Below are 26,539 nucleotides of genomic sequence, written 5' to 3'. Positions count from 1 at the left end.
AGTTTGCATACCAGCTTTTGATGCCCCTTGAATTTTTTTAATCTTTCCTCTCTTTTTTAACTATGCATCTATCAGAATAAAAATTAATTCTTTAACATTCTGGACTTAAAATTGAGTATGCTGTAGGTGCATAAGTCTCGCAGGTTGCACTCGATTAAAAAAAGAAAAGGTAAGCCAAATAAATGACGCAGTAAAAGAACATTGATATTATTGTGAACTTTACATTTATCAAACAATTCTTTAGTTTCAAAAAATGTAGAGGCAAGGGTTAGTTACAATATTTTAATTTACATATTGGAATTTACTCAATTATAATTTCAAACATCCTTATATCCTAATTGATTTCTGAAATATGGTCTCTATATTTCACCAGCAGGTATGATTAACCTGAAATTCTGGTAGATGTGATTATTTATTGAATACCTTATAATTGCCAAAATAATGATCGTTGTTATCAATGAAATACCTACTTATTATGAGAGCTACTTACTACAGAAACCTTTATCCAATTTGTCGTTATTAGTTTTGAAATACACGACAATACTACTTAGAAAATAGAATGAAATGTACGATTTGAGAAATTTGTGATAATTCTTTCTTTTTTATTCCAGGTGGGCGAAACATTCCCAATGAATTCTGAATGTGGCTCTTTCTCTAGTTGTATAGATGTCGAAGGCACACCTACCACTAAAGAAACTGTGGATTCTAAATGCCCTGGAGAGAATAAGCAGTGTGGAACCATTGATGGTTCAAGAGTTTGCGAGTGTGCAGAAGGATATGAACGAGATACTGACATTCCTCTTAACTGTAAAAGTATGTTTTTAATAAGTGTATTTTTTATCTTATTTGTACTTTATTTTCATGTAATTAATGTTCCTCTGTTGTTGTTTTTTTTTTTTCTTCAATTTTTAATCTTTTCTGTATTTGAATCAGATTAGACATTTTCATTATGATGAATTTAAATATTTCAATATCACTCCGTTTTTATAGGCTTTTACAAGAAGTTATTATTATTAATTTTCAGAATTGTTTTGCCTAATATGTCCAAGGTCACAAACCTTATAAACACAATTGTTTGCTTGATGTACATAACGTATGGTTTACAAATTTGGTGATGTCTTAGGGTTAGATCAAAGTCAATAACCAATCTGCTATTGAGTGATGCCTAATAACTTAATATAATTTATCAAAATACTTTATAAGATTTACACGTCGAATGTCACATGTTACATTAACCGTTGTGGTCAAAGATTATTGACTATCGTGTCGGTAACCTTGTTGTTTGTAAATTTTTGAAAACTAAAACGACTGTTATATATTTTTCAGAAAAACCTGCAGCCTCACCAACAGAGGAAGAAGTGCCAAGTAGTATGTATTTTTAGCACATTGAAAATACACGATTTTATTATATGACCATTTCAAAATAGGATACTAAATATTACCTGCAAGACAAAAATGCATTACATTTTTTTTCCAAATTGGTCTCATTTATTTCAAAGGATATGAACATAGATATACTTTGTTTCAATATAATTCCGGCTAAACATAGTTTGTCACTGTAACAAAAATACAAAAGTTCAATCTTATATGATTTCTATATTTTGAGTTATGTTTCAAATTTTGTACACGTCTTAAAAGTTAGCAATATCTAAATCTACAAAACAATTAACGAAAACAAATGTTACAGACAACAACTATTTACAAACTTTGAACTACATAGTCCTGATTTAGGATTGGCACATAAAGAATGTGACGACGTTAGATATGTTTGTGAGCCCTGAACTATCCATCTAACACTGGAAAGATTGAAACTGCGCACAATAGGAATAAACTGTAAAACTTTGTTAAAGCTTTATCATATCTTAAAAAAAATATTTATAAGGTATTAAAGAAATATTTCTTATTTTGTTAAATTGTGAGGAATATTTCATTCTAATTTGCTGGAGCAATTTATTCGTCATATTGGTAATAAAATTTGTGAACAACCTGCATTCCTTGAGAGTAACAAATACGTTTTGACATCATTTGTTGTATATGTTTATTTTACGGAATATTATGTTTCACTATTTATTAGTATCCCTTTGTTATATCAGATGAAGATGAGAAAATAAAAATTTTCGATGAATCATTTTTTACACCATGATTTATTTCCTGAGTTTCATTAAAATATTGACCTTTAAATACTAATATAAAATAAGGATATGTGATTTGATTACCAATGAGACAACTATCCACCAGAATTTAAATGACGTGGATATAAGCTTGTATAGTTTACCATATGGCTATTAACAAAGAGAAAACCCCATATCGTATAGTCAATAAAAGCCCCCGACATGAAACAATTCAGACCAGAAAACTAATGGCCTAATTTATTACAATACAATTTTACGAAAAACAAATATGACAGACATACACCAACGACATCCAGTGATATAAAGGCTCCTGACTTGAAACAGTCACATATTGTTGTCTTGTTATACTGAGGATTTATTTATTTTCGTTGATATCAATTTTCGTATGATTATAACCTAATGAATGACGATACTTTAAAACTTGAAAATATTTACATTCTTTCTTGTAATATTTTCTTAATTGACAAGTTTTATTCTATCAAAACTCTTTTTTTTTCTTGACGATTTAAGATTCTTCACAAACGGGTAAGATTTAGCATATTGTTTGAAAAAGACAACTTCATATCGTATCTTATCATTTTTCGTGTATGATTCTTTTAAATTGCATCTTCTGAATCTTACAATGGTCATACCAGATGAAGATGGCCAGTAGAGTTAACAAAAAAGTGAAATAACAAAAATACCGAACTCCAAGGAAAATTCAAAACAGAAAGTCCCTTATCAAATGGCAAAATCAAAAGCTAAAACACATCAAACTAATGGAAAACAACTGTCATATTCCTGACTTGGTACAGGCATTTCCTTCTGTATAAAATAGTGAATGAAACCTGGTTTGATAGCTAGCTAAACCTCTCACTTGTATGAATATACTTTATAGCCAAAAACGATTAATGATGATATCCACTAAGATAAACAGATTCCGTTTTCATATCATTACATTGCACGTGTTTGTCAATCCTTCTGCCTATCAGATCATAATTTAATTTTGGATGTAAGATGTCTTCTTGTTGGCTGAAATATTTTTGTCTATCAGCTCATAGACATACTTTTGTCATGTGACCGTGACGTCATCAACGTTTTTTCATGATTTAATCCTTAAAAAATTTAGAATTAAATTATAAGGACTGAGGGTAATGTTTTTTTCTGTCTATTCAAAATTACCTCAAAAATGTGGTGCACACTTTTAAATAACCCATTTGCACCACATTTTTAAAGTTTTTTCTTCATAGATAGAAAAAATATTATAGTCATCCCTTAAATAACTAGAAACCCGAAGCTATGTTGTAACTTTTAAATAAACGATATGTAGACGAAGTTTACAATAAATCAACCAAACACATATAAAGTAAAATTATTTAACAAGTTTTACAGGCATATTTCTACTTTGCCAAAATTATTTCTACATAATGCGTATTGAGTTTTTAAAACTGATCACGGTTGCATTTGTAAAGATGAGGCGCTGTCATGATGACTGTTTATACCGGTTAATTTTGTTCAAATTATACTAGTACGGTTTCTACTGGATATTTAAATTTGGGAAGAAAATTGTTTTATCTAACTAATTATCCTCATTTAATATATTATATGCTACTTAAATAATTGTTTGTAATGACAATTTTGATATATTTAATAAAACACTAAATTTCAAATAAATCAAAATCGTGGAACGTCATACTTGAAATTTTCAGAAGGGAAAGACTGTTTGTGTCTTGGTCCAAATTTTTGTAAGCTTTAACAACAGAAATTAAGTAATTCCACGCATATTCCGGAATTCCATAACTGTGTATGTCAATGCATTAACAAAAAAAATAGGTGATAGGGCTTCACTTATTAATAGCGCCTCGGGCTGATATGGGAATTTCTAGATGTTAACTTGGTAGATATTGAATAGATCATGTATTAATGTTTATCTAAGAAATAAGGAAATATGATGTGTTTGCCGATGGAACACTATCCAAAACTCAATGTACAAGAATCTGATGAACTACAGGTACACAGACGGTCATCAACAATGAGCAAAACACGTACCGTATTGAAAGCTTTATAAGGCCCCGGGTTGTTAACAATGTGAAACAATACACTTTAAATTTTTATCAGACAATGTTCACTGACTCATTTAATGTCTATTATCTTTTCTAAACTTATAACAATAAAAATATATTATTTACGTAAAAATGACTTATAACAGGAAATGTGAAAAAAATAAATAATAATTATCTGGATTATGTATTCATATATATATGAAATTAAAGATAAACAAACATGAAAATACTAAGTATGACATATAGAAAAAAGTAAAATAACAAAATTACCAAGCTCCGACTCTTTTATAGATAAGAGTCTATAGAAATAAACCAACCAGCAAATTCGATAAGTATCTGATCGCTTAATTTAACGATACTGCCCAAACAAAAACAATTATAAAAGTCTAAAGAGTTGTGCAATAAAACTGGCAAAAGATGAATAAAAAATAACCATACCTTGTCTCGAAATATAAAATGAATTTGTCCAAGGCTTTGTCGATCATTTCTATCTTGTTTCGATCCGAGTTCAAATAACCATTTTATGTTTTCTCTCTTTATACTGCAACTTTTACAACTGTTCCGATTGAAATATTTTGGGTTAAATCCATCGCTTTTGTATTTGAAACGGACGGCGTTAAATTTACCCGAACCAGTATTTATTCTATATTGGCTTCATGGAGAAAACTTTATGGAAACAGTTTATCAACGTCACAAACAAAAAGATATATATGGTCAGTGACTGTAAATCACAAATTAATATGCAATTTGTATGCATAAATAGCACAGTATAAAAATATACCAACAAGATGAAATATATATGTAATGAAATATACATCAGTACATCAAAGGCCTTCGTCAGTTTCAATTCATAATCAATATGTTAAAAAATAATATCAGTGGTGTATCTAAAATTTATTTATTCATTTTCTATACATAAAATAGCAAGCAGGCCTGATCAACTGTGTTCAGCGCCTAAAACCACTAGGCCAACTAGACTAGAAAAATAAAGCTTTTGTCTGTTTATCTAAGGTTGTAACATATTATATGATATATTGTGGCATGCAGAGTGTAAACTTTGAAAATCAGTTGTTTTTGTTTGTTGTAAAGGATGATAATACTTACAATGCAGTCCCATTAGATTAATGTTTATGTTATACATCTAAATATTGACAATTTTTCTACAAACGTATATTTAAATTTATATCTAAATTATATCTTTTTAGCAATGTAAAGATAGATTAACTACTTCACTCGATGTTTTCACGAGAAACTTGAAATATTTGAGACGCCAAAAAAATAGTAATCAAACAACTAAACAATTGTCCTCATTGTTCTCTGAAATTTCTGTACCTGATAGTATAGTATGATGATTGACTCAATTAAGCTTTTACCATTTCGATGGTCTTTTACTACATATTTTTACTTTCGTGTTATATTCATAATTAGAGTATATACTAGTTGAACTGGTTTTCACGTTTTCCTGCATCTTCTGTGAACAAATCAAAGGTTGCATCGAACCGTGTCCCGTTTTGTTTTTTAGTATTGATAATTGACGATTAAAATGTATTTTTTTACAACTTATGTATATTCATTGCATCTGACTTGTTTTGGGAGTGAATATCTATATACTAATTAATAGTTTGAATAAAGACTAAAATGTACCGTTTGAGTTTCGGAATAAAAATTGTATACAGTTGGATCTAGCCATTGTACAATGTTTTGTCCTGTACTGTTTACATTGATGTTTGAAATCTAATCTAAAGTATATATGTACATCAACTCGTATTAGAATGAAGGACGACTTGACTTCATATCAGTAGGTTTAGTTAAAGCATCGGTTGCTGCACGCATATTTTGATAGGAAACTCTTCATTTTTTTTTTGTTTGATATTGGTTTTTTTTTTGGTAATCTTTAATATCACAGGTACAATACTAAGTGCTTATCCCTTAATGATTTGTTTGTATTTTTGTCCATGGACATTTATCAGTTAAATGATCGAGATAAAAAGATAACTCACGTGTCTGACGAAGGTCGTGACGTTAACCATTTGATGTTATATATCATTTTCAAATGATTTGTTTGTGATTTGAAAAATTGATATGAATTAAATGGAAAAAGACAGGCGAAGGATACCAAAGGGACATTCAAACTCATAAGTAGGGAAAAAAACTGAGAACGCCATGGCTAAAAAAAAAGACAAACAGACAAAGAGCAGTACACAAAACAACATAGAAAACCAAAGACTGCGAAAACAAACCCCACCTGCCTATTGTTCGACTGATTGTTTATCTTTAGATGCCTTTTACTTATTTATGTCATTTGACTGCCGGTTCATTGAAGTATTAACTTATATTTCACTTTATGCTTTAAACATATCCTTTTTCTATTCTTTTTAATGCTTAACTTCATATGAACATTTCAATTGTCAGTTGATGGTGGTTGGACTGAGTATGGAGAATGGTCACCTTGCACAAAAAGTTGTGGTCCTGGAGAACGAGTCAGAACTAAAACCTGCACTAACCCTGCTCCAGCTAATGGTGGTAAAATGTGTGAAGGGAGATCTCGAGAGACTGAATCTTGTTATAAAGACGAATGTCCAGGTTATACACCATTAATAAATATTTAGGCTCTTAATTGATAAAAATGTAGATATTCTATGCTATATGTGTTTGCAGATCATTGGTTTAATTTATTTTACATTTAATGGGTTGTTAAGTTAACGCTTTTCAAATGTATTTTTAATACCTTAAATTACATCAATGATTTATTTAAGATACTTCCTCGTTAAAAGATGATACTTATTATGTCTGGTTTTTTTTTTTATTATGTATCACACAATTAGACATACTATACTACAGTATCCTATTTAGACTTAATTTCTGTAGTTTATTTTTTATAAACATAAGTTCAGTGTATTGATTGAAATTAAAATGGGAAATGAAACACTCTCAAAAAATAGTTTAACCCTCGCCATATAATCATGTACCTGGCCTTGGTCTGGACATTCAGTATATGATTATGTCTTATTTCATATTAGGACGGTTCAAAATATTGATAATTTGACTTTCGTATTCTCTGTTGCATTTAATCCCATCTTTTGTAGACTCGTGTTTATTAAAATTTTGATATATTAAATGAAAATGTATCTGTTGTTCAAGACTGTTGATTAACCTTTAGAATCCTTTTTGTAATTTTTATTGTTTCAATAGTGGTTCATTGACGTTTACCCCTGCATTTCAATTTATGCAATTGAGATCCCCCCCCCCCCCCCCCAATTTTTGGTGAGATTCTTGTGGCGCAGTCTTTAGTTTTCTACGTTTTGTTTTGTGTATTGTTGTTTGTCTTTTGGTCGTTTTCTTATTTAGCCATGGCGTTGTCAGTTTATTTTCGCCTTATGAGTTTGATGTTCCTTTTGGTATCGTTCGTCACTCTTCTACAATATTCTTTTTGTGTTATTTTTTAAACTTAACTTCATTAGAAAATTTCAATTATCAGTTGATGGTGGGTGGACTGAGTATGGAGAATGGTCACCTTGCACAAAAAGTTGTGGTACTGGAGAACGATCCAGAACTAGAACCTGCACTAGCCCTTCTCCAGCTTATGGTGGTAAAACGTGTGATGGGAAATCTCAAGAGACCGAATCCTGTAATACAGACGAATGTCCAGGTTATAAACCTTTAATATATATTTAGGCTCTTTAATGATATCAAAGTAGACTTTTGAAGTTATATTTATTTGAAGTTATATTTATTTGAAGTTCAGGGATGGCTTAAATGTGAAGGCTTGTTAATTTAATTCTTTTCAAAGGTATTTTCAGTACCTTAAATTAAATCAATGAGCATTTTAAGTTACTTCTCCGTTAAAAGATCATAATGTCTGTTTTTTGTTTATCACATACTTAGAGAAAATATGCTACATTTTTTATAATTAATGCATACGGAAGTCAGCACCCTGTCTACATACTGGGGTTGGTTAGCCTTAACATTTATTCCTCGTTGAATCCGGGCTAATAACACTTAATCAAGGACTTTTCGTGTTCCTCTTTTGAGTCCGGTAGACGTCTGAGAGGTTCAATTAATAAGCAATTCGCTTTTTAAAATTCTATTATACTAGTATATGTTATATACTTTATCAATGCATTAAAAACACGTTTGTTTGTTTTCATCGATAAGGCATAATACCATGACAAACATTGGGAACGTTTCAGGTCCAGAAAAACATAAATTCTTCAAACTGTTTGATATATTGTTTGGGTTCCAAACGAGAAGCCAATGATGTAGAATATTTCCACTCACAAATAGCGCCATGGGCTGATATTGAATTCTCTGGATGTTAACATGGCAATATGGAACAGGACATGCATGTATTTATATAAATAACTCCAAGACAGACTTCTTCCATTAGATAACAATAGTGCTAACACCAAAATTTATTTACACTTCGTCTCAAATTTAGAGTAACATATCCCAAAATAATGTAATCCCCACCTTATAGTGTGAATTTTATCATACTTTTTTTTGGAGTCATGTCGATTTCAAACTTGATATATTAGATGCTGTTATACTGGCGAGGCAAATATATACTCTTTTAATATATACATATGTTTTATTCTAATCTAAACTATATACATTGTACATGTTTACTTGTAAAGTATAAAGCACGCAAGTGATGTTGATCTAGAAACAGTTCTCATATAAAGCTAGTAACAGTTAGGATCTGATAAGAACTTACATTTGATAGTAAACAGATGCCATGAACTTGGTGTTTTCCCAGACTATAGGATTGCCTATAGTTCATTGACTTAATATTACAGATGCCTTTTAGTTATTTTTGTAGTTTTAATGCTGGTTCACTGAAGTATACCCCTACATTTCATTTTATGCTTTTAAAATATTCGTTCATTAGTTTGTTTGTTTTGAATGCTTAACTTCATAAGATCACTTCAATTGTTAGTTGATGGTGGTTGGACTGAGTATGGAGAATGGTCACCTTGCACAAAAAGTTGTGGTCCTGGAGAACGAGTCAGAACTAGAACCTGCACTAGCCCTACTCCAGCTAATGGTGGTAAAAAGTGTGATGGGAGATCTCAAGAAACCGAATCTTGTTATAGAGACGAATGTCCAGGTTATACACCATTAATACATATTTAGGCTCTCAATTGATAAAAATGTAGATATTTTATGTTATATTTGTTTGCAAATCACGGGTTTAAATTTATTTTACATTTAAATGTTGTAAAGTTAACGCTTTCCAAGTGTTTTTTGTTACTACCATAAAATACATCAATGATTAATTTAAGTTACTTCCTCGTTAAAAGATCATACTTGTCCTGTCTGGTTTTTCTATATATATTACACAATTGGACAAACTATACTACAGTTTGCATAGGTACTTATCCCATTTAGATTTAATTTATATGGTTTTTCATTAACATAAGTTCAGTGTATTAATTGAAATTAAAATTGGAAATGCAACACTCTAAACAAATAGTTTAACCCATGACATATAATCATTGAGATTTAAATGGGTTTTAAGTAAACGATTTACATATGTATTTTTTTAATACCTAAAATAATACGAATGAATACTTGAAGTTACTCCCCCGTTAATAGATCATACTTGTCCTTCCTGGTTTTTTTCTCTTTTTTTTTATTTATCACAGAATTTAACAAAATATGAAACATTTTGCATAGGTGCTTATCCCTTCATGATTTGATTGTATGTTTTTTTTCATAAACATGAGTTCAGTTCATTGATCGAATTAAAAAGAAGGAATGTTACACTCTCAAAAAATAGTTTATTCCTCGCCATATAATCATGTGCCTGGACTAGGTCTGGACATTAAGCATTATATGTCTTTTTGATATTAAGATGGTTTGTTGGATATATGAGAATTTGTAGTTCATACTCTCTGTTACATTTAATCCCATCTAGACTCGTGTCGATTAAAACAATTGATATATTAAATGAAAAAGTGACTGTTGTTCAAGACTGTATGTTGACCTTTAGATGTCTTTTAGTATTTTTTGTTGTTTCGATGCTAGTTCATTAAAGTATACTCCTACAATTCAATTTATGCTTTTACAATATTCTTTTTCTGTTTTATTTTAAACTTAACTTCATAAGAAAATTTCAATTGTCAGTTGATGGTGGTTGGACTGATTATGGAGAATGGTCACCTTGCACAAAAAGTTGTGGTACAGGAGAACGATTCAGAACTAGAACCTGCACGAGCCCTGCTCCAGCTTATGGTGGTAAAAAGTGTGATGGGGGATCTCAAGAGAAGGAATCCTGCAATACAGTTGAATGTCCAGGTTATACACCATTAATACATATTAAGCCCTTAAATGATGTTAATGTAGATTTTTGAAGTTATATTTCTTTTCAGATCAGGGAGGGCTTTCATTTAAAAGGTTGTTTTGTAATGTCTTGAAAGGGTATTTATGATTCAAATTACATCATTACTCTTTTGTACAGAGATCGTTATTGTCTTGTCATTATTTTCTATCTTATTTCTTAACTTTTTGGTAAATGTTTATGACAAAAAAAGTATTTTTGTTTTCTTTTAGTTTGTTTTTTTTTCTCTAAATTTATTATTATTTAAAGGTAAAAATGAATGTAGCTGAGACCCAAAAAATATACGGAAATTTTAAGCTACAGCATATTTAGTCTTAAACTGTATATATATTTTTTAAAGAGGACGTATTAATGTTTTATTTCAAATTGACCTTCGGTATAATAATCCTTTGTACGTTTTTATTTGCTTTAAAATTAGTATTCAAAAGAAACTTGCTTAATAAATAGTTTACAAATAAAATTATGTTTTCGTAATGCTTTCCTCTACATCTTAAGTTTAAGACAAAAAGCCGTTCAGATAAATTTTTGCAATTGCGAATGTTGCTTACTTTACAACTATGCAGTCAAAATGGTCTAGCACATGTTATCGATTCATATGTAATTAAGTTTTCCAAATATACCAGGGTTGAAATTTTGTATTTGCACCAGACGTGCGTTTCGTCTACAAAAGACTCATCAGTGACGCTCGAATCAAAATAAGTTAAAAAGGCCAAATAAAGTACGAAGTTGAAGAGCATTGAGGACCAAAAATTCCTAAACGTTTGAAATCAATTGAAATGTTCAGTTCATATTTTGCAAATGTTAGTGATACAAATAGAAATGCGGACAGCAGTATATGAGGAATTCCAAAGTTCAATTTGTTATTTTATAAGATGATGACATATTGAATTGTTCGTTTTATATCTATCTGTAAATTAGGAATGCAACTACCCTGATATGGTTAGATTAAAAAATCAAAATAAAATTAACCTTTCCTAACAATTTATCAATTTTTTTAATAGGCTGTGTCATTTTACATTAAAATATGTCGTCTAGGCTGTTTGAGAGTTTGGCGTAAATATTCGATCGATCGTAAAAACGTTAACATTTAGATTTGTCCATTGTTTCTGTAATTGCTGCATAAAGACCTTTGAAATTAATAACAACGATTCCTTATGATTGAAAATTTTAAACACTCATTTACATTGTTAGTTACATGGGTAGTTTTTGGATCTTCTATGATTACTATATCATTATACATAAATTGTATCTGAGGTTTTACTGTATTTGGGGTAAATTAGGATCATGTTGTCACTTGTTCGTTCTGTATATCTCCTGTCAATATTTTACTATAATTATATTTATGATAAATAACATTTGACTAAATTCTGTTCCAGAGTATGATATAATTATATATTTGACTTTGCATTACCCTATGCATCTCTAGATGTTCAATAAGATTTGTCTGTCCAATTCGATTTAGCTAATTTATTAAATCTTGTAAAATTTGCTAGATAAAACCGGGGGAAATATCTCTCTGAGACCATTTGACAGAAAGTCTTTATATCTCGTAGGATTGCATGTCACCAAGTGTAGTTGACCATATTACCTTCATTACGATTTGACAATTTGTATGGGAGGTATGGGGCTTTTACCATTTTTGACTATTGTACCACAATGTCACATTGTGATACTCAATTTAATTGCTCATAGCAATCTACTTATGTTGTTTATGCTGTTCCTTAATTAAGTTACGATACATATTAACTTGTTGATCCTTGAATACGAAATTCTTAAATGTTATCAATTTAGCATTGTTCTAAGATCTTTGAATATTGTAGTTATTTGTACTATAATTGAATTTATATTCAATAGTTACATACATAGCTAATCATACAATGTATTTGTATCAAGATATTTTCAATATTTTTGTAGTAACCTTATCAGCACCAATAGAACCAGAAATACCAGATTTTGAACCTAATTTCCCATGGACACCGGGAAAAACACCAGAGTCTAATGGTAATTATTTTGCAACATTTTAATAAGAAAAATAATAAACCCAAGGAATGTGAGCGATAGTAAGAATATACATATGCTTTGTGCTTCTCTATGTGTCGTGCACGCTCAGATTCGTCCTTAAGTATTTTATTTTTTTGCAAGTTACACGTCTCAGTTAGAGGTGATTCGGCTTTGCATTTAGACAATTGTTCGTAAATCTATTTAAATCAATCAATGGTAATGTTTTCTCTTACTGTACGTTTTTTCAATAATAATGAGGACATAGTAACCTACATTTCATAATTGTAGATGATGTATGAATACACTTATAATATAACTGGTTTTTTTTAATATTGGGTTCACTGCTAACTTTACATATTTATTTTAGATGTTGAGTTTATGGTTTTGTGTATTTTTCTTGGACCTCTAACTGATTACATTTTGACCAACATTTTTTTTTTCTTATTCGGATTAAATACAGTACATATCTCATTATTTGTATCATTTGTTGAATTTGGTGACGATTTAATATCTTTGATTGCTGCTACTTAATTCAATCACAATTTGTATAGCACCTGGACCAAATGATTTCATTATTATCGTAACCATTACCAAACAAGCCGCTACAACCTCTACTTGAATATATCCATCAAGTACACTGAACTAAATAAACCTAATTGAACATATGGATTGAAATTGAGTTATCACTGCATATTTAGTCAAAATGGCATTACACGATGTCATTTTTATCTCACTATTATTTGTGTTGATGTTGTGCTCAACAACGATGTTTCAGATCACTTTCTTTTGCACAAAAAGTTTGGTTTGTATTTTGTTTTTCTTTCCATCCATGATTTAGCCTTTTATCTTTGACGAGTTTTTTTTAATATTCCATCGTATTTCTAAGAAATGATTAATTTATATATATGCATGCAGTGTTTGGTGACAATCCGTAAACACTGTATGTTTTCCTCTACAATCAAAGTAACTATATCGTGGGTTGATTCCAGATTAAAACACCAATTAACTTTAACCATTTCAATATTCTACCGGTATTTGGTGGGGTTCGTGTTGCTCAATCTTAGATTTCTGTGTAATGCTTTGTTATTGATTTTAATCTTTTCCTTCTCTTTAGTTTTGGCCACGGTGTTTTCTGATTGTAGTTGACTTGTGACATTCGATTTTCCCTTGTTAGCTTTTCCTTTTATTTATTTTATGACATTCACGAGAAAGTAATATCATGTTTTCTGTGCGTTGAATAAAAATAAAGTTTGTTGAGAAAACTATCGTCTTTTTATCATGTAAAATGCAATTTTACATCGTCTATTGTTTTGATCTGGTTTGTATATATCGCAATAATATAAATGAAAAAAAGTTCCACTTAAGGATGTACTTAGGTTTAGGAATTTTTGTCAGATGTTCGGACTCCATTGTTTTTTTTTCTACGATACAGGGTAAAATATTTTGCCCCATAATACCCATTTTTCTTTTCATATAAGACTTCAATAGCTCATAAAAGGTCATTTACCAAATTTTAAGCAGATTCATAGATTTTTTTTCTTCCGATTTGAGAACCAAATAATACCAATGCAAATATAAGTTAAAAGTCCAAGACAGACTTCTCCAGCCAATTTTTTAAAATTGAATATCTCGAAAAGGAGCTCAATAACCTATCAATATTTTTAGCTTATTTTGTTCCTTAACTAATGGTCTTTTCATTTATAGTATCAATTCTAAATTCTAGATGTTTTTTTTTAATTTCACCTAAGTACATCCTTAAAAAAGCTGACAAATTTGAGTACTAAACTCTACCCGACTAATTGTGTACCTTTTCATAAATTATGATTTTAAGGCGTATAAACATTCTTAAATGAAACAAAATTTTGAAGGATTTTTTATCACAACTGACTCGACCTTTTGAGAGAATATTTATATGTAAAGTAACTTAACCTGTAATGTGAATAAAAATAACACTTTATATAATTGCTTGCATCCGAAGCGCTTTTCTACATTTACCTTTATCAGGGACGCTCATAACCATACTATGTATAAAACTTAAAAACAGTAGGTGATATATGTCCAAAGGGAAAAAAAGGTACAGCCAAATCCATCGAATGTTATCTTTGCCTTAAAGTTTAAACATTTATTTGATTACATGGATTGAATTAAACAAGATCACGTCTGACATATTTCCTAAACATATTTTCAATAGGTGTAAATCATTTTCGTGTTTGTTAAAGCACTGATACCAAATAAATTATTTACTACCTTTAACAACGATTTGAATGGTTTAAGAGGTGATGTTTTAAATAGTCTATACGACATCTACACTATAAAATTTCTAGCACTGTATTTAAATATTGTACATGTTTCGTATGGTATATATTATATCATTAAATGATTGCATATTTGTATTGCAGAACTTCTTATATGTTCTGTTCTTGCCAAAAACAGTGCGAGTTTATTTGATGAATCTTATACAACCATTGGTAATCCTAAAGAAGCATGTAGCTACAAAGCGCCATTGACTAAATATTTTGATTCTTATGATGTATGCAGTTTTGATGTATCAGTTAGCATGGGAATTGCAACAAATCCGAAAATGCGTTATTTGAAATTCTCCACACCCGAGGAAGTTGTTGTTAATATAAGGAATTACAAAATCGTTATGGGACAGGATAAAAGTGTAAAGGTAAGTTAGATATCATAGAACTAACGAGCATTACTGCATTTATTAGGTCTTTCCACTTTTCTGTGGAAAGACCTATTGTATTTGTTCTGATTATTATTAGGTCTTTCCACTTTTCTGTGGATTGACCTATTGATTTTCTTCTGATTATTAGGTCTTTCCACTTTTCTGTGGAAAGACCTATTGGTTTTCTTCTGATTATTATTATTAGGGCTTTCCACTTTTCTGTGGAAAAGACCTATTGTATTTGTTCTGATTATCATTAGGTCTTTCCACTTTTTTGAGGAAAGACCTATTGAATTTGTTCTGATTATAATTTTATTTTTTTTTTTCTTCCGCCAAATTTTGTTCTTGCGATAAATTTTTGTTTCGCAATATGTCGCTTAGATATTTCTCATATTGTATCGTATAGTTTATGCGCTTTTAAATTTCACCCTGCTAAGCCAAACAATTTTCTTTGTAAGAGTTATCTCCCTATTGACTGTTTATCATGTGATTGCATAAACGAACAAGTGCAAAATGTTTGCTTTATTGTAATGAAGATATGTTACATTTGGGCTGAAACAATCTAATGGCATATAATAGGAGTAAGGGGCCCTGAAATGTCTAATTATAAGGTTAATTGATTATTACTTCAACTTGGTTCATTATAAAGCCATATGTCCTTTTACAAAAGGTTTAGTGACATATGACCTTGAAAAATGACAACCGGAAGTGACCTTGAGAAAACTGGAAGAAGCAATTTTTGCACTTTCTTCATGGAAAAGTACTCGGAATCCATAAATATTGTAATTTTAATACATTAACTTATCACTAAAGACTAGAAGTGACTTTCGATAAATCGGAAGTGGCCAATTATCTCCTGGTTTACAGGCAAAAATATAAATTATATATTTTTGGAATCATTGTGAAAGAGGCTATCATATTAGACCGGAAGTGACATTTACTTCACCGGAAGTAGCACATTATCTCCCTTATTTCACTCAGAAGTATATAGAAACCACTTATTTTTCGCATCAGTATAAAGAAACTTATGATTGGATACCAATTTTAACTTTGAGTAAACCGGAACTAGCTTCTTTTCAATAACTTTGAAAATTGATGTGGAAAGACCTTCTCTGAACAATTGGTTTTTAATTTTTTATTCTTTTTTTCTTCTTCTGCCACTTTTATTTCTTGCGTATAAATTTTGTTTCGCAAGATGTTGCTTAGATGTTTGGTATATGATATCGAACAATTTATGCACCTTTGAAATGACCCTGCTTAGCCGAATACTTTTCTTTGTAGGAGTTATCTCCCCGAACACTGTTTTCCTTGTGAGTGCATCTCCTCCGTAACCGTAAAAGAAAGCAACAAATTTATTTTACCAAATTGCTCATTATATCTTCAGGATGTTTTATCTAATTTTGACCAAAGCGATACGTAAACTCCATATGAGATTATTTCCCTTTCTGTATTTGACATAAGGGATATATAAATGTATAGCATGAATGGTAAGTGATAGAGACCTAAGGTATATTGATTTGAGTTCCTTGGTTCATTTAAATGAAATTGAGGCCAAGGTCAAAGGTCAAGGTCATATTCAAAATTTTGACTTTTTCTTGTTATTTGATCTCCTCTGTCACTTTTAAAGATATATATAAAAGAACTAGTGCAAAATGTTTGCCTAATTGTGATTAAGATATAATACTTTGGTCTGAAACAATCCAATGACATCTTATAGGAGTAATTGTCCCTGAAATGATTCAATTTAAGGTTAATTGATTATTACTCCAACTTGGTACATGATAAAGCCATAGGGTCTTTTGCAAACTGTTGGTTGACATATGACCTTGAAAAAAATCAACCGGAAGTGACCTTGAGTGAACCGGAAGTAGTATTTTTTGCACTTATTTCATGGAAAAGTACCTAGAAACCATATATTTTTTGAATGATCATACATTTACCTATCATTTGAGATCGGAAGTGACATTTTATAAACCGGAAGTAGCATATTATCTTCCTTATTACAGGCAAAGGTATATACAAACTATATAATTTTGGAATCAGTTTGAATAAAGCTATCATATGAGACCGGAAGTGACATTTTCTAAACCGGAAGTTGGCAATTATCTCCCTTATTTCAGGCAAAAGCATATAGAAAGCACATATTTATTGAATCAGTATGAAGAAACCTATACTTTGACGCTATTAATAACTTTGAGTAAACCAGAAGTAGCTTCCTATCAATTATTTAGAAAATTGATGTGGAAAGACCTTCAATTAAAGAACAATTGGTTTTTAATTATTTTTTTTTCTTCTTCTGCCACTTTTATTTCTTGCGTATAAATTTTGTTTCCCAAGACTCATATGAGACCGGAAGTGACATTTTCAATACTGGCAGTTGGCAATTACCTCCCTTATTTCAGGCAAAAGTATATAAAATCCATATATTTATTGAATCAGTATGAAGAAACTTATGATTGGACGTATATAGTAACTTTGAGTTAACCAGAAGTAGCTTCTCATCAATTATTTAGAAAATTGATGTGGAAAGACCTTCAAACTGTTCTATGAACAATTGGTTTTAATAATATTATTATATTTTTTAAAAAAAATTGGAAATTAACTTCGTGTCTGACGATGTTTTGGGATTTCTCAAGAACTTTTTATAAATGCAATTATTGGAAAACAAAATTTAATAAATTTCTTATGTTTATACATGTAGTTGCTATACTAATTGATACAAACTGACAACTTGTGTATCATTATCATTAAATGCCCATTTCAGATATATGCAATCATAGGTTTGAAAGTTGTTTTCAATTTAGAATAGTATATATATATGTATATAAATATATATATTATATATGGTGCTAAATAACAAATACTGAAAATCTGAAAGATAAGAAGTTGAGGAGCAATAAACTCCATATGAAACAAAAACAAGCATTAAACCTTCTAAACTTTAACTAAGGAGCAAATGTATGAATTTTAATCGAAAACGAATTTTCTAGAATAATAATATAAGTACCTATGTAAAGGAACGCGTAATATTCAAATCTATTTGAGGTTGGATCAATCATTTCAATGATTTTACACAAATTAAACTACAGATTGGCTTACACTAGGCTCCGTGTTGAAGACCGTACTTTGACCTATAATGGTTTACTTTTATATTTTTTACATAATGGAGGGTTGTCTCATTGGCACCCACATCCACATCCTCTTATATCTATTTACAATATTATTAGTTCACTGCATTTGGTATGAAAATAAACGCTATATTTCGCAGTTCATTAGGCGTGCATCTATGCCAGGTTTCATCAGATTCGGATTTTTTTCAGAACTTTTGCAGATTTGTTTACAGTTCGTAAGAAGAGATTCAATTGAGCTTAGTAAAATTGTATAACTTTTTATTTATGATAAAATTGTTGTTCTTAGTTTGCAAGGTCAATCGAAGTTATAAATTATCTAATTATGCTAACGCTGAATAAGACACCCAACTTATGGTTAAAAGAGAAGAGCAAACATTTTGATCCACGAATTCCACACATTAGAATTTGATTGTTTTCATCTTCAAAAGTAATTTTTTTTTTTTTTTTTTTTTAGATAACTGTCATCTACTATGAATTTCAATTGTTCGATAATAACTAAATATTTAAAAGCAATATTCACGATGAAGACCAGTTACTATAATGATGTGAGAATTTCTTGTGTTAAATACAAAGTCAGTAACCAGTCAACAGTCGCCCAAATATCAAATACATTAAGATATGAATAAAAGTCGTCAATTAATGAAGTAAAAAGACTTTGGAAAGGCTCGTGAACATGTGGACGGAATTAACTTGTTTCTATCATTTGTAAAACTTTTGTACGTCATATGCAATTGCGAGACTACTTGTTGGTCTTACATTAAATTGGTCTTCCTACACCAACAAAAAAGACCATTGAAATTTTAGAACACATAGGTGATTTTAGCGCTTGTTCAGCAAAAAATCTTAAATTATAACCTACTTTTTTATTCAGGTGAATGGTAAGAACATCAAGCTACCATATACAGATGATAAAGGGTATCTTTTCATAACTTATATTGGAGGAAGATTACAGTTTTCGCATATATGTGGTTTGATTGTAATGTTTAATAGACATGCTGTAGATGTTTTGGTCCCTAAAACATACGGGGAAACTCTGGATGAAACTGCTATTTGTGGAAGCAGTAAAAAACATACGGAATTTGTACCAAAGACCACTGAGTAAGGATTTTACAACTGTTTTTGTTATTTAAGAGCAAAATAGCATCTTTGTATTGAGGAATTGGTTTTGACAAGCATAGAAAAAAATTATGTTGTTAAATCCTAGCTAATGAAAACAACTGTATGACAAATATAAAGGAAATATCCGGAAAGTCATTGACATATAACAGTAAGAAGTTATTTCCCCTTATTTATCAAAAGGAATGAGTATGATTTGTTTGAATAAGCAGTTAGGACCCATTATACGAAATAAAGGTTGGTGTACTTTAAAGGAGATAGCATACATAAACATCTTCAAAGAATAAATAAGACATCATATTTTGTAATTCCAGGAATATTTTTTTGTTGTTGCAAAATTTGACTGAAGAAAACACTATTCGAATAATATAATAATAAAGCTATTGACGTTCAGCCAAAAGTCAGATGCATTATATTAACAACAATAATATGATTATAACCATTTCATTATATACATTGTATATTAAACAAGCGATACAAAAAGTAATACAAAAAAAACTTGGTGTGAAATACCACTTTTTGCTTGGAATCAATTATAGCCAGTGGTATCATTCTTCAACAATTCTTAACTACACTATTTGCAAAAGTCTTTACAATTTTTGACTAATTTAGGAAATCTTTATTACTTTAATTGAAAAATAAATTGTTTTAAGTAATGAAATATTACGTTCAGTGTAGTCCGATACATCATATACCTTTCAAAGGAATAAGATTTATCGAGGAGATTTCTGGTTGATAGCAGCAGTGCAATGTACAGATAGAGAAGTCCTAACTATTATTAGAAATACATCGACCTTCAAAGAAATAGTTAATAATGCTTCATCAACATATGTTTTGGTACAAAATCTGATTGGTAAAGCTTTAGACCAAAGAAACGAACTTTTGTTGTTGAAGATTCAATATAAATACAAAAGTTTCTTTCTTTATTACGAAATCCTGTAGAAAGAAGGAAATTGGTGGTATTCAGTTGTAACGTTAGCTATGTGATAACTATAGTGTAATTATTAAAGAAAATGAGATATATTTTTTAATTCAGAAGACGAAAAATGTCTTTAAATAGAAGGTATAAATGTCCTCAGACCATCCTAATTAGGACTATTTTAATATAGCTTTGATTTACAATCTAAACGTATCCTCAGATGATCATCTGGTATTCCTATTGTCTATACTTTCTAAAATATGGCCCCATGTACATAACATCAAAAGATGAGGTTTTACAGTTTTGTGAGGCTTTATTAGACCGAAGGAATATTCATTTTGGACATTTTTGTCCATTTTCCGTCTTTACTGTTTCCATAGATTGAACTTTGTTTTGTTTGTTATATGAAATAAGATTATTTTAAACTATACATAGAATTGTTTTTCTCTTCGAAAGCAACATAAATTTTCTTGTAGTGAATATTACATCCTAGAACAGGCATTCAAATAAACTACGGTCGTGTGGAATAGAAAACGAAAAATTACTGCCGTTAACAGTAAATATTATAGTGGTATTTTTAAACTTAATGCAAACATATGGGTATATTTCTTGTATTTTGCGATACCAATATTGACTAATATATACTAAATGGTGCTATTATTTCATGTATCTACAAAACGTGAAAAACTTAATGATGGTTATTCGCAAATCAATATCAATAATAATTGTTTAGGCTATTGACTATTTTTTAAATAAAATGTTTATCGGCAAGAAGTAACCATTGCCTTTTCAGTCTTTACATATGTAAGATAAGTTTCGTCAATAGAAAACTTCAATGTATAGTCTTGGTCGTAACTGTTTTTTATATGATACAGGTGCGTTGGGGTTGTAAACTGTAGGTTACCACCCTTTGTCAGATGTCAAGATTTCCCTGATAGGAAAGAAGGTCCATTTACAAAATGTAGTCAGTATATAACAACAAACGCCAAACAGCATTGTGGAGAAGTGTCTTGTGGGTTACCTAGTATAACATGTGATTTGTCACATTCTTATATGACCCGTTGTGCAATTCGCATGCAGGATAAACCATTCACATATTGGAGTACTACAGATTATACAGCTACATGTCGTAAGTAAATTACATATTATAAGATCCATAACTGCTTGGATATGATCATCCAGTGATCCATTGCGGGCATCATTTAAGTGAGTCAGACCCTGTCTATGTTTACTTATAGATACACCAATGGTAAAGATAATATAACCAATAATTTAAATTTGCAAAATATTTTTTTTATAACGTAACTTCCGCCTTGAATGCAATTCAATTCATATACTTTTGTGAATGTTACAGTAAACATTGCTTATATTCCAACGATTGTATTCATGATATCGATAATACCTACTTTATAGCTAAGCCTACATGTGAACCTGCACAACATAAGACGTTTAAAGACAGTACTACTGCCTGTCCTGCAACTCTTGCTGACCCAAATGCTCCGAAAACATGTGTGCTTCCTAATGTCAGTATATGCGCATGTGATGATGGGTATGCATGGGAGGATAATGATTTTGATAATGGGAAATGTGTTCCAGTTGGTAAATATATTTGTTAAACCTAATTGTTTATTTATTTGTTATTCATACACATGAAACTGAAATTGCATTAGAAACTGATCCTTGATTTTAAATTCATTGGAATTGTTTTGTTTTTTATTATTTTTTTATGATTTCATCAATCCGGCTTATAACTTCATATTTATCTAATTTAAAAAAAAATAAGCAACATGTCATTTCTAAAAACAACGTTCCATGAAAATTCAGCTTTTTCTGAAATTTAGAATCAAGCTTGATTTTAGCCTGCTATACGGTGGTATTTGATTTCCAATCCATTGCTCGTCAACTTCATGTTGAATACTTAAAACGTGTGCATCAGTTGTGAGCAATAGCTCACAGTTCAACTGATTGATTTTGAATGAATTTAACTCTTTTGCATCTACCAAAGTTTAGGTTGTATGTCAAAATACATCATATACAACATATATCAAGCCATTACCTTTGATAAACTGTTATTTTGAAAATTTCCCATAATTATTTCATGCATTTTTATCTTCGTGGTCCCTGTTGAGTAGGTCTAGAAGCATCTAACTTCACTACGTCCATCCATTCGTCTGTCCGTCCGAAATACATAGATGATACCTAGTTTATGTCATACGTTACTGCAATAGTTTACATATTATTTTTATTTACACCTATGACAGTTAACAAGTTCATACTCATTTTAATGATCAGATCAACCGAAAATCTACAAATAAATCAAGATGCCTGAAATAAGTTTTACCCTTTTTTTAAAAAATCTTTAGTTCAAAAAGATCAGCATTACACACATATGATTTAAACAATTGTTTTTACGTTCTATTTTGGTTAAAATCTTTCTAATTATACCTTGTATAGAGAACCTTCATACATCACAATTGAACAGCTATACACAACATACACAACAAAGTCAAATGACTGAAATGATTTATTGTCCTATAGTTAGGATATTTACTACTTTTTTATATAGAAGATAGAAACTATAAACAGCAATAATTATCAGCATAATAAGATCAACTAAGTCAACATGACCGAAATCGACAATCGACTGATATTACCATTATATGTGAATTTTCATTAATTTGCGTTGTTTGCTTTGTGTATAAAAACCTATAATGGACAAAAAGTGTAAACAGCATAAAATATCAGCGAAAAAGAATTGTCATATAAGTCACCAAAGTTGAAATTGTCAATCAATTTCTTATTAGGAGTTATTGTCGTTCGTTGATAAAGTTTACCAAATTTTCCGTGTTGTCGCATTGTTACCATTTGAGCGCTTCAGGCTCCTGTCAGCCTCAAGTAATTTTCCAATAATTTCTTAATGAATTTGAGCCATCTAGTGGAAAGCGTATACACTGCTTAGGTTTATTAAAAAAAAATAGTTTGACAATTCTTCTATAATTTAGTGACAGTTCAGTATCAACTCTGAGGATTTCAATATTCATTCCAATGGTATGAAACTGTGTGAGTGAACAAATAATAATATTTTAATATGTAATGCAAAAAGTTATTGTTACTTTCATCATTTATATTAAATACTTAAAGGATGTAAGAGTTTATGAAAAAATTAAAAAGAACAAGAAGCATTGTGTCATATATTTGCAATTGGATGTTGTGTATCGTATAACGCTGTTTGTTTGACTTTTTATCAATTCAAACAATATCTTAAAACCAGATCCACTTTAACTTTACATTGAACCAAACACAGGTCCTCAACCTCTATCTGCACCAGAACCAGAAACACAGCCTCCAATGCCACCACCACCCACACCTCAAGTACAGCCTACACGACCACCAGGACCTCCAGTATTGACTCCACCATCACCCACACCTCAAGTACAGCCTACACGACCACCAGGACCTCCAGTATTGACTCCACCATCACCCACACCTCAATTACAGACTACACGACCACCAGGACCTCCAGTATTGACTCCACCATCACCCACACCTCAAGTACAGCCTACACGACCACCAGGACCTCCAGTATTGACTCCACCAGCACCCACACCTCAAGAACAGCCTACACCAGTACCCGAACCCCAAGAATTTCCAGTACCACGACCAGGTAATATAATGATGTAATGTTTCGAAGGTTAGCGATTGATTCACTCGTTTCAAAGGACTAGCTTTGACTGTTTCTGTCACTTGGTATCCCGTCTTCATTCCATCGCAAGGCCGTCAAAACTTAGTTAAACCACCTTGCCCTGGTAACAATTATCCGTATATTGTTGAGTTTCAGATTATTTTGTCATTTGTGGGTAATGACATCTTTTTATTAATTTCAATAGATCAGTGATTTATCACATTAGTTAATATATAAAACAATTTAAAAAAAACAATAATTTCACATGTGGCAGAAATCATGTAATTTCGATCAAATGACGTCATACAATAATAGATGTAGTCAAGATGTTGCCAGTGACGTTTAATCAAAACGATTTGAGAAAGCTTAAAAAATGAAAGAGTCCCTTGAATTTCTACTTTATTCATACTAAAATAATTAAACAAAACGAATTAGTAATCCTAGAATTCAAACATGACTTGGCAATATTGATAATTCATTCATACACAACGCGCATTCGGTAATTAATGATTTTAATGTACAGTTAATGGAATATTTCATTTCTATTGATTCCCCACTTTAATATTAATCCATCATCAATATACTCGAACTTGAAAATACAAACCATTAAGTTAATCAAGTGGATATATGTGTGATGTTAAGCTAAGTTAAAATGTTTACTCAAATGTTATTTTCGGTCTATGTTGTCGAAGTATAGGTCATTAATTAATTCCTTTAGGAATTGTGAAAACATATTTTTGTTTTTGCATCATGCACTGGTAACATTTGTTTAATTGTCAAAATAGCTAAATCACAAGTGATTAAGAAATTAATTTTATTTTTGTTAATGAATAGTTAACAGTTAAACTTTACTCTTATTAACGACATTAGAATACTCAGCTTTCAAATAATTGTTTAAATAAATTTTAAGTTCGAAATTAAACGAATTATTCCGTTTGCAGTGCGCTTGGCATTAGTTTCTGAAACAACTTTCATAAGCTACATTAAAGTATGTGAATATTAATGAGTGCCAGGAAAATAAAGAGTCAGAAAGATGAGAAATGTAAAAAACAAAAAATTACAATATATTCATTGCATTGATTTTTTAACTAATTGTTTGATGGTTTGATAAATTGTATTTTATTCGTCATTTACTCAGAAAGTAAAGTTCCCATCAGCAAATTTATCTTTATTATGCATGGACAGTTTATTTAAATTATTACGATTTCTTAATTCACTTCATTGAAAACAATTACAGTGAATGGAGGTTGGTCTGAGTATGGTTTATGGGGGAAATGTTCTAAAACTTGTGGAGGTGGAATGCAGTCAAGAACTAGAATCTGTAATAATCCAGCTCCATCTGAAGGTGGTAAGGTTTGTGAAGGTAGTGACGAGGAGACTCAGCCTTGTAGGACAGACAAATGTCCAGGTAAAAACTGTGTACAAATGCCATTTATCAAAATATTTGGTATAGTATAAAGATAAGAAGATATGGAATAAATGCCAATGAGACAAATTTTTACAAGAAAACCCCTTTTCTGAATATATCATTTATGTAGAATTTAGCAACGATATGTCACCGAACGGTCTTCAACAATGAGCAAAACCAAATAATACTGCATAGCAAGCAAAAAAAGGTGTTAACATGACAAATATAAAACAATACAAACGAGAAAACCATCTACCAAATTTATGTTCAAAACAATAAACGAAAAACAATTTCAGGTCTAGGATATTATAGCATAATTCAAATTGCAATGCGCATGTTTCTTATATACTTTTCATTAATATACTAGATGGCAAAACATTAAGGATGAAAGGGTTAAATCAATACATTGAATACTATTTGCCTTTTTGAAGAATTTGCTGAAAGAAAAAAAATATTAGCACTGTATTGATTATTTAACCAGTGTTTCGTTAAAATTTTGTATTGTTACTTCTTTTCTCAGTGTGTAAATTCAAAATAAGCTTAAATATATGTATCATGCAGGAAAAAGTGAAAACTGATATTATAAAAAATTGGAAAAATTGTTCAACTAAATGAAAATTAAATGTTCAATTGTTTATTTAATTTCCTATTGAAAGCAAGAACAATTTATATGTTGAAGAAATTTCATACCGCAATCGCAATTGTAGTGACCGAGTGGAAAATATCAAATCGTACATTTTTATTGAATACTGATCTCCAAAAGTCGAATCGTCAAATAGGAGATATTGCCGTTGAAAGATGATTTCTTACACATATCTGTGTTTTTTCTTTTAACTATTTCAAAGTATGTGGATATTAAAATGATGATGATATATGTATTACAATGTTTGATTTGACAAATCTGGATAACAATTGTTTTAAGATTTTAACTTGATTAAACTAAAATTCATACAAAAAATTAGATCTTTATTTGTCATACGACATTTATTCAGTTCTTTTTTTCGTGTTGGCTGTTTTTGTCTGGTTTACAATGTAAAAAGGGAGGAAGATTATATAAAGGGGGCATTTAAAATTCACAAGTCCAGTAAAAACAG

The 26,539-nt window shown here is 30.3% G+C and overlaps 1 protein-coding gene across 2 annotated transcripts in view; it reads left to right on the top strand.

The window, feature by feature from the left end:
* The window catches only part of LOC127738077 (uncharacterized), a 258,304-nt gene that overhangs the window by 210,412 nt on the left and 21,353 nt on the right, over positions 1–26,539 (top strand). For both annotated transcript variants that reach the window (XM_052249165.1, XM_052249164.1), the window contains 13 exons: positions 612–813; positions 1,327–1,368; positions 6,587–6,757; positions 7,653–7,823; positions 9,111–9,281; positions 10,301–10,471; positions 12,429–12,515; positions 14,915–15,186; positions 19,192–19,418; positions 21,231–21,484; positions 21,769–21,954; positions 23,660–24,019; positions 25,275–25,445. In XM_052249165.1, the coding sequence (XP_052105125.1) occupies positions 612–813; positions 1,327–1,368; positions 6,587–6,757; positions 7,653–7,823; positions 9,111–9,281; positions 10,301–10,471; positions 12,429–12,515; positions 14,915–15,186; positions 19,192–19,418; positions 21,231–21,484; positions 21,769–21,954; positions 23,660–24,019; positions 25,275–25,445 (2,485 nt within the window). The remainder of the gene's footprint in view (positions 1–611; positions 814–1,326; positions 1,369–6,586; positions 6,758–7,652; positions 7,824–9,110; positions 9,282–10,300; positions 10,472–12,428; positions 12,516–14,914; positions 15,187–19,191; positions 19,419–21,230; positions 21,485–21,768; positions 21,955–23,659; positions 24,020–25,274; positions 25,446–26,539) is intronic.

The sequence above is a fragment of the Mytilus californianus genome, unplaced genomic scaffold (genome assembly GCF_021869535.1).
Source record: "Mytilus californianus isolate M0D057914Y unplaced genomic scaffold, xbMytCali1.0.p SCAF_4, whole genome shotgun sequence".
NCBI classification, from domain to species: Eukaryota; Metazoa; Mollusca; class Bivalvia; order Mytilida; family Mytilidae; genus Mytilus; species Mytilus californianus.
This window is presented reverse-complemented; position numbering and strand designations above follow the sequence as displayed.